Source organism: Solanum tuberosum, unplaced genomic scaffold, assembly GCF_000226075.1.
Source record: "Solanum tuberosum cultivar DM 1-3 516 R44 unplaced genomic scaffold, SolTub_3.0 scf00313, whole genome shotgun sequence".
NCBI lineage: Eukaryota > Viridiplantae > Streptophyta > Magnoliopsida > Solanales > Solanaceae > Solanum > Solanum tuberosum.
The window spans coordinates 625,115-635,433 of record NW_006239248.1 but is presented as its reverse complement, the minus strand read 5'-3'; the positions used below and the strand labels follow the sequence as shown (position 1 = coordinate 635,433).

General features: G+C 33.4%; 1 protein-coding gene across 3 annotated transcripts; it reads left to right on the top strand.

Moving 5' to 3' along the window:
* Positions 1-2,955: 2,955 nt before the first annotated feature.
* Positions 2,956-9,838, top strand: LOC102583798 (agamous-like MADS-box protein AGL66). Of its 3 annotated transcripts, none has more exons than XM_006360515.2 (11): positions 2,956-3,089; positions 7,371-7,568; positions 7,662-7,709; positions 7,820-7,844; positions 7,937-7,998; positions 8,187-8,193; positions 8,346-8,407; positions 8,521-8,620; positions 8,735-8,785; positions 8,884-8,911; positions 9,573-9,838. In XM_006360515.2, exons 2-11 carry the CDS (start codon positions 7,384-7,386, stop codon positions 9,596-9,598), a joined length of 594 nt encoding a protein of 197 aa, XP_006360577.1. In that variant the 5' UTR covers positions 2,956-3,089; positions 7,371-7,383; the 3' UTR covers positions 9,599-9,838. The 3 variants fall into 3 exon arrangements, with proteins under 3 accessions (XP_006360577.1, XP_006360575.1, XP_006360576.1); XM_006360513.2 differs by having other exon boundaries at positions 7,365-7,568; XM_006360514.2 differs by having other exon boundaries at positions 7,331-7,568.
* The last annotated feature ends 481 nt before the right edge of the window (positions 9,839-10,319 follow it).

The window sequence follows — 10,319 nt, the reverse complement described above, 5'->3', positions numbered from 1 at the left end:
GTGTTATGAAACTTAAGAACAAAAGAACAATATAAAGAGGAAGAGAAGAAGAATATAAGACAAAAGGAACAATATAAACTTTCTTTCTTTCAAGTGTATTCAACATTATTCTCAACACCACTATTTATAGGATTACATTGAGGAATACCAAAGGGTGTCATAAACATTACATTAAACCTTGAGAATTACTACCCATTAAGGAGGAAATAAACCTAGGAGTTATGGTCATCCAATTAGCCATATTATCAACAACATTACTACCAATAAAGAATGAAATTAACCTAGGAGTTATGGTCATCCATTTGACCACATTATCAACAACATTACTACTCATAAAGGAGGAAAATTAACCAAGGAGTTATGGTCATCCATGTAACCACCAAAATGATTTACAACATATTACTTCTATAATTGATTTTTTTCAAAATAGTCATTAATTATTACACCTCACTTTTAAGTATTTAACTCTCCTGTTAAATTATACTAGTAAACGTTCTCACGCGTTGCGCGGTTAGTTGATAAATGTTATCATAAATATTGATTTATTGACAATTTCTAATTTTTATTTATCATAAGATAATATAGTAAATTTTATTTGAGAGAATGTTATGCAAAGGAGGGAAAATACATAAGTACCCCCACCCCCAATCTATGCCCGAAATCTCAGAGACACACTTATACTATACTAAGGTCCTATTACCCCATCGAACTTATTTTATAAATAATTTTCTACCCCTTTTCGGCCTACGTGGCACTATCAACCATATAGCTTGAAAAAATTGTCAACACACACTGGGCCCACAAAATAGTGCCACGTAGGCCGAAAAGGGATAGAAAATTATTTATAAAATAAGGGGGGAGGGGGGGTAATAGGACCTTAGTATAGTATAAGTGTGTCTCTGAGATTTCGGGCATAGATTGGGGGTGGGGGTACTTATGTATTTTCCCTCAAAATTATTCAAAATCATACATAACCTATTCATATTATCCTCTTGTTAGAATAATAAAGATATAAGAAAATTTAATCGTTGCATTAAAACAAAATATAACTAAGAAAAGTCCTATCATCGTGATAATGTTAAGCATAAAACTAAAAAAGTTTTAATCACTTGAATATCAAATTGTAGGCATGTTATTCAAATTTTAATTTTTATCTTTGAATTTTCTAAATGTCATATACCAATTATATGATATTTTTTTAAAAAAATTATATAATTATATGCGATATTTTAGTACAATATGATGCTTACAACTGAATGATATTTTCATAAATCTGTATCAATTTCGGATAATACATTGAATGGATAAAGATATATAAGAAAGATAATCCTATAACGTTTAATTTTTATTACAATAAAAATTCATTAAGAAGATGGGTAAAATAGGTGTGTAAAAGAATTGTTGCATATGAATCATTTATCAAAATTTTAAAAATTATTTTTTTATTTTATTCAGAATTAAAAGATAGCCACAATACGCTGAACAAATCCTGCAAAAAGAAAAAAACTTAAAATCATTAAAAATTATATAAAAAAGGAAAAATAATCAACAAAAGCGAACAATTTGCAATAATTACTAATCACTATATAAAATGCATACACAAATCTCATTGATAGTGTTAATATTCAAGTAAAAACTAAACTCAAACACACAAATAAATAATAATATCTATATATGAAGTTGATTATAGTGACTTTGTCTGAATAACTACAAAACATTTGAAAAAAAGAAAAAATTAAATCGTCAAACGAATTTATGAAGTTGATTGTATTCATTTTAAATAAGAATATGTAAAGTTGATTATATTCCATTTATATATGACAACTAAAAAAAATTCACTAAAAAGTTTGAGTTTAGGCCACCAAACTTGTTGAAATTAAACAAAAACGTATCAGCTTGCTCTGGTTGCTATTATTGAATTCTCACTATAAAGTTTGAATTTAGGCCCTAAACTTGTTGAAATGAAACAAGAATATATCAGCATGCCCTGTTGGCTGCTATTATTGAATTCTCACTATAAAGTTTGAATTTAGATCCCCAAACTTGTTGAAATGAAACAAAAATGTATTCGCTTGCCCTCCCACCCTTTTCTCATCTCATCCTCATTATTTTTTTTAATTTAATTTTCTTTTTTCTTATACAAAACTGAAGATCATCGAACTTAGCTTTATCATTGTTGTTCCCAAATTGAAGTTAATTTCCTTCAACAATGGCAGTCACAAGTAATTGAAGCTAATCTTTTTCAACAATGACAACCAAAGATTGAAGCTAATTCCTTTTAATGATGACATCTTCAGCTATACCCTCAAGCTCCACATGTTTTATCAACAAGGTTTGTGCCTACATTGACAAGTAAAATTTTGATGCAATTTTCTTGAATTTTGGGTGATTCATTGTTTGATGTTTCATAATTGTGGGGCAAAAAATTGTCTTTCATTAATAATAAAAAGAAAAAAAAAATTAACTATTATTTTTACGTGGCTCTGATGTAGGGTTGATGTGCCACTAATGTGGCGTTGACGAGACACGTATGTAATTCACTTCCCATTGTGAGTCTAGTATTGTAGTGTTAAGAGTGAGATTAAATTCATTTGAAAGTTATTAAGGGGTTTTTTAAATACCCGTATATTTAAAGTGGTAAAGTAATTTTTGCTACATAATTGGACATTCATGTGCAATGTACGTGTATCAAAACAAGTTTGAAATAGATAGACTTTTTGACTCTTCCAATCCAACTCTATCGAAGGAGAAAAAAAGCTGAGACTACGACTTGCTTAGTGCAGGGCTGCTTGTCGTGATTGGTTGGACACTCTTTTCGTCTAAGGTCTTAGCTTGGTCACTCTATTGGGGACTTTGATGTAATAGACTATTACTTCTATAATTGATTTTTTTTTTTAAATAGTCATTAATTATTACACCTCACTTTTAAGTCTATTTAACTCCCCTGTTAAATTAGATTAGAAAGTGGACAGACAAAAGAATGTCAAATTCTGCCTCTTTGATCTTTATGACTCTCATCTATTTAATTTTTCCTTCTCAATTATGTATTCCTAATTCCATTGCCATTGTTGAATCAACTGCTCTCCCAGGTATGCTTTTGTACTGGCCTTCTTCCTATTTTAATGGCTATTTGCATAGTTAATTAGTGCTAATTTGTTGCTTGAAATCAATTAGTAGTATTGTTATGTGTTTTTACCTCAAATGTATATGTGTTTACGAGTATAATGAAACGCACCCAAGAGTGTAGTTTAGTGGTCAATGAACGTCTTAGGTTCAAATTCTACTAGAGAAGAAAAAACCCTAAGTGATTCTTGACGAAGGCTTATTAAACAAGTTCTAATCTTCAGGTTTTTCCTCGATAATTAGTGGAACTAGTTGAGCTGCGTGAAAGCTGACTCAGAGACCTTGGGTATCAAAAAATGTCTTTGGAAACTTTCTCCTTTAGTCAACAACGACTCAGCAGACATCAAGGTCTCTTTCTAAGAGAGTGAGACTTTTGATTAGAATACTTGGTCAATAGAAAGGCTTATGTAGTGGCGGAACCAGAAATTTTAATGAAGGGATTCAAAAATATTGCAAATACTCCACAAATGGGTTCAAAATTGTGATGTAAATCATTTTTTGAACTTTTAGGTCGAGAGGATTCAAAATTTATTTATGTACAAATACGACTTGTAATTTTTCCTATTTCCTCAATATAATTCGAGGAAGGAGATACAATTAAACCCCTTTCATTTGTTGTGGCTCCCAACTGGTAAAATCTAGCCATGGAGTGTTTTTGGTCCTATTCACTATCATTCTCATTACAACAACAACTGTGCCTCAATACAAACAAGTCGGGGCTGGCTATATTGACCTTCACTGACCATGTTTATCCAATCAAATTCTTCTCAATTCTCAAGCCAATGTTGTATAAAATAAAAAATATAAAGATAAAAATTATTAGAAGTTATCTATACTTCCTACTTGCATAATAATATTAGGTGTAGGTGCTTTGAGACACACCCGTTCTCGTTCATAATATTAGTTTGTTCCTTCCTCGTACATCCGTCTATGATGGGTGCAAATATAGAAACCTGACAACAAATAGACAAGGGAATGGATGCACTACACCTATGTTTATTGGGTTTTGGCATTGAGTTTGTGTGAATAATGAGAAATGATGAGAGCTCTTTAAGATTTTGAGAAGTACCTGGGGGAGAGGCTGGGGGCTGGTGGAGTATGTATACGACGAATGCATAAAAGAGAGAAAAACACACACACAAAAAAAGAATCTAAGCAAGTAAGGAACTTGTCAATGATAATAGAAAGTGATTGGAGATCTTTGAAACATAGGAAAGTATTCGGGGCAATTTAATGTGTGGAGTAAGGCGAATGCGGAAATCAGAGAGGAAGAAACAAAAAGGAAAGTGAACATTGAATGTTGCGAAGTATTGGGGGCAATTTAATGTGTGGAGTAAGACAAATGCAGGAAAGAGAAAATCAAAGCATAGAAGAATCTTGTTGATGATAACAAAAGTGATGGGAGCTCTTCGAAGCCTTGGGAAGTATCCTAGGAATTTTAATGTGTCGAGTAAGGCGAATGCAGAAAAGAGAGAAAAAGAACAAACAAGAAACTTGCTGATGATAAAGGAAAGTAATAGGAGCTCTTTGAGCCTTGGGAAATATACAGGACAATTTAACACATTGAGTAATACGAATGTGGATAGGATACTGAAAGATTCCGATTTCGTTTTTAATCTCGAGAAGAACACTCACAATACGTATAAACATTCCTTGAATTTGAGAATGTTTTCAGGTAGATTAGTTGTTAAACTATTACCAAGAAATGGAGTTGCCCTGTCGAAGCATTTATTGCCATATGGGAAAGGGTCGATGGAAAGGGAAGACTTGACGCCAACTAGCTTGACAACAATCCACAAATACTCGAGAAGATGGTGGCTTTGATGGCCAATAATGGACCTCGTGCCATGCCACACAATAACAAGTATGCTACGGTGGGAAGACAAACTTGAGTTATTCCAATGCAAATGATCATTGCTTTTCACAAGGGGATTACATAACTTTATTTGAACAAAGATTCAAATATTTTTTTTGAGGTGCTCACCGCATTAGGTAGTTGAGTGTGAGGTTTTGAAAGTTGACCTTTTCTGGCTTATATGATGTCACTTATATTCACTGTTCGAAAGTTCAATAATTCAACTTATGGACTTTATGAACCTCTATGCTTGTCGTTTTCATAAACGGTCAATTAAAAGTGAAGGTTTTCAACATTCCTTCTGGTATATAACCAATTATTTGCTTGCACCAAATGCATGTGTTTATATGTTGCGGAAGGTGCCGCTTCAGATAAGTATACTTGGTCATGACAGTTAATATTAGTTACTCAAGTATTCTGTCTTGTTCATTGTTGTTTTCTCCTTTGTAATCTAGATTATTCTTTGCTTGTACATATCTATGTGGTTTCCAGATACTAAAGAACAAATCATTTATGTATGTAGATAGGTAGGTAACCTATGTTTGACAGAGCAATCAATTTGATATGTGTGTCTAAGAAGAAACCTGTTGCTGAGAATGTAAATAAGAGGAGCTCTTTAAATCTTAGTAAGAATCTGGAGTAATTTAAATATTTAGAGCATGGAGTAAAAGAAATGCCAAAAAGAGAGACAATTTAAAAAATAATAAAAATGTAAAACAAAAGACAATGTTTGCGACAAATGTAACTTCCATAGAAGTTGTGGAAGTGTTTCAGGTAGATCAAGTGTTTAACTATTGTCAAGCAAGTGGAATTACAATATAGAAAAATTTGAAAAGGAGTCAAAGGAAAGACATCTTCCTGCAGCCAATTGGCTTGACAACGATGCACAAATGCATGCTTGGAAAATGCTAGTTTTGACGGCAACCTGCTATATGATATAGTGGGAAGACAAGTTTGTGTTACTTCAATTCAAAGGACAATTGTTTTAAGAAGAGAGTTAACTTAGAATTATTTGGGCAATGATGATAGATGTTAGCATCTTGAGTAGTGAGTTTGTGAAGGTTGAGGTTTGCTGGCTTTTATGACTTTCTTAGTTCACATTCAATAATCTAAACCTTGGCTGTGTCACTCATAAGTTCACCATTTAGTATGAGCTGATATTTGATTATATTGTAGCAAGATCAAAGGGGGTCATGATAAAGTTTTGAGCTATAATTTGAATAGGTATATGAAGAACTCAATGTGTGAATTGCCTCATCCGGGGGTTTGGTATAGCGGTCGGAGCACATCATGTTAAATCTTAGTAAGAATCTGGAGTAATTTAAATATTTAATGCATGGTATGAGTTGAGCACATGATTTGAGTTTGAACCCTACCACAAAAAAGGCCTGGTATTCAAAAGAGAAGGGATCCCAGGAGTCTCTAACTATGTGTCATTGACCCTCGCGGATTTCTCAGTTTTCAAAAAAAAAGAACGGATATGGACATCAATTTTTTATTTGAAGCTGTGAACATATATTTTATTGTTAGGTCAAGGGTAAAGCTGATAAACGAGAGGGGAGGAAGTCACTCAGCCAAATGATATGACCTGTTTTTTCTTATACTATTTTATAGGTGTAGCATTATTAAGTATCATGTTTCATCATTAGTTGGGCGGATCTATGCCATAAGTTATGGGTTCGGCAGTACTCAGTAGCTTTGTTTCAAACTCTATATTTGTGTCAAAAAATCCACGTGATAATTAAAATATCCCGGTCACAATTATTGTCCTGTATTAGAATCCAGAACCTATAAACTTAAAATCTTTAATTCGACTTTGACCTAAAGTTTCTCTATGGTGCAATGCTATAGGCATACTAAAAAGAAATAGTGTTATTCTGTACTGACATAAATTAGTTTTACTGATGTATTATCTTAGTTCTTTTTAATGTGATCTTCTCATAAACCTTACACTTATCTTGAGATAAAAAAATATAAATTCTTCTATACATTGAAATTATATCATATTGCCTTAAGAATTCTAGGAAAGGTGATAAATAGGACTTGTCTAATATCATTATTTGAAAGAAAGAGCTTAGGAGTTATTGTTATTTTCCATTCAACAGGTTATTATAGCCCACATATTTATGTTCATTAACTGTTATTTTCCATTCCGCAGGTTACCGCCCACAGAAAAAATCTAGTGTTGACTAAAGATTAGCACTGAAAGTTGTTTTCTTCACAAAATCTTTCTATCTGATTTAATATTAGATTTTCTAAACTGGTTTGACTTAAGACTAGCACGTTAACGTATTAAATTCTTTGACCTATTTTTTTCCTTTTTTTTTCTCTGTTGATCTATATATTTCTCAGTTCATTGAAGAACAACCTTGCATCTAACTTCCAGTTCTAGTTTGCATCTTCTCATGGGTCGCAATAAGCTTGTGATGAAGAAAATTGAGGATCCAATATCCCGTCAACAGTTCTATTCAAAGCGCAAGGATACCATTCTTAAGAAGTCAAATGAGTTGGCGGTCTTATGTGATACAGATGTTGCGTTGTTGATGTTTTCTCCAGCTGGTCAAGTGACCAGCTATTCTAGCAAAGAAAGGTTAATGGAATTTCTAGAATGATCTTTTTTGTTTGAACATTCTATATTTCCTTTATGATACAAAATGTGATATGATTTCTTTTGGTTGCTTAGTGTTGAGGATATCATGGTCCGTGCTATGAACAAGTCTGTGAATCAGCGGTATGTTTATTTCAATATGCCAGATCCATGAACTAGACTTTGCCAATTCCATTTGACTGATTATCTCAAATGTTTTTTTTTTGTTGACCCAATCCACATGATTGTTGAAGACTCATACCAAATCCAAATGAACAGGTACTAAGTTTTACACATTTTTTACTGATCAACAGCCTCTACCGGCAAGTCCTTGGAGTTTCATCTGACCTTAACATGACTTTATTTTGCAGCTTTTGATGCAGAGTCTCACACAGTCGAAATCTGAAGGCAAAATGGTTGGAAAGATAGCTATGTATGACACTCTCCTTTGGCACTCCATTTATATGTATTAGTCTATTAGTTCGTCCGAGTGGATACATGACTTCTCTCTTTCTTTTCTTTTTTTCCTTTTTTTGGTTGGTATTTTCTACGTGATTGAATAATTTTTTTCATTTTTTGCTGGGTATATTACGATGCTGATGATTGGTCAACGTGCTTTAGTGCTGAGGTAAGATTTGATGCTTCCACATTAGTGTATACTTAAAAACTCCAAGGATATATCACTTGGATTGGGTGATCTTAAGCCAGTAGTAATAAGCTTATATTTGTTATTACTGAAAACTCGTAACTTGATATATTTTCCATGTGTTTCCATATTAGGCTCATGGGAAGAAGCTTAATGAGCTCAAAGAAACACTACGTGAAGCACAACAGAAAATAAGGTTAAAGAGTTCCTCTTTATTTCCTTCTCGTCTTTCTTTTTTTGTCGTGCATCTCTTTTTTGATATTCTATTTCTAAAAAAGGAATAATGTTTTTCTTCCTTGGATGGAGCAGGTATTACAAACCGCAAGTGGAGAATATCAGCTCAGTCCAAGAAGCTGAAGCATATGCGCAGTTCCTTCGGAGTAATATGGAACAGATTCAACAATCAAAAGTGAGCGTATCTCAAGGCTGATGCAATTTTTTACTTCTATTTCAATAAAAAATAGTAGCAGTTGGTTAGTTGAATTAGGACCGGCATGATCATGCTTTGTACTCTACTTATCAGGCAAAACTCTTGGGTGTCCAAGGATTTCTCCAGAGAAATGAATATCCCGCGGTAAGCCATTTTTGATTGTTTCATCTTTGGAAGGACGTTTAAATGTTTTACCGGCATCCAGTATGGAAGTAGCTAACTGTTAGCATTATTATTTCTAGGTCAACACAGAGGATACGGCTGCTGCAGGTAACGTATCTTCATATTTAAATGCTTACTGGTAACTCTTTTGAGTGCTTTATATAAGTTCTATTTCCTAAAGTTGTCTATCTCTGAATAAGAAGAAAACGACACTACTATCTTCAGATTGCAAAACATGAAATGATTGAAAGAATGTTCTTCTCTCGCTCCCAAAAGTTAATGAAGTCTCAAGAGGATCAATAGTGTTCCACTTACCCTCCAGCATTACTCGGACACTCAATCTACCGGTTCAGGAGGTCGTTTGACCATCTGATTTGCAGTGATCTAATTTAAGTACCCCTTATATCTATCATATGATTTAGAGAAAATTTCAGGTCAATACCTCTGGGTCATCTAGTTTACAAAATAGCTAGACAGTGTATAGGTAGTGTGTACTTTATACTAATTGACATATCTATACTTTATACTTCAGCCATTTTTGGTAAACTAGATGGCCGGATGGTATATATAATAGTAAATATATACAATAACTTCTATGCCTCAGTGTCAAACAAATCCGTACTTCTTCATTTAAACTCATTTCACACCATCATTGTACTAATAAGTGAACTCTATAGCAATTTTTTTTAATTTTCAAACACTTGCATGTTACTCTACCGAATTAGATCCGCAGAGAAATCTATTGAATCTTGCTTCTCTGGATTTGTAGGAATCAGTAGGGGATGGAAGTTTTGAGGAAACAGGCCGGATCGAGGTGGAGAAGTAGCTGCGGCGGGTGTCCAACAGCTGCAGCAGGAATATAATTATGTTATACTAGTTTATGTTAAGAACTTAGTAGAATAAACAACTTGCACCAATCAAGCAAGCAAAAGTATGAATAATGTTGCATTTGTCTATTGTGAATGCAACTTTTAGAATATGACATCAAAACATAGGTATTGTGTTTTGAAATAGAAAACAATTTGGTTTTTCTTACCCATTCGAACTAAAACACATAATTTATTAAATCATCACAAACACCCATAAATAATTTTGGTAAAAAAACTACATGCAATCAATGTGTGCGCCTTTCTTGAAGGCAAGATCTCAATCATCCAAATTATAAAATCCTGCTGTTAGCTCTGCAACAAGGCTGGCATCTTTGTACCACCAGTGAATTCCAGCTACCTGCTTGAGCAAAATTGACAGAAGGGAAACTTCTGTTAGCTTGTACTGTCAAAACTCGAAAGTGATCAATAATGCAAAGACTAAAGAATTTCCAGGTGGATGAAGACTTGCTTTAACTGATAGCTTCACTTTGTATCCCAGGGAAGCTTTGTTTGCTTCATCAAGGATCTGATCTCCGAGAAGCAGTAGCTTGCTAGAGTACCTATAATTACCCATCCGACTTATAAATACCTATAATTACCCATTCGAACTAACACACATGATTTATTAAATCATCACAAACACCCAC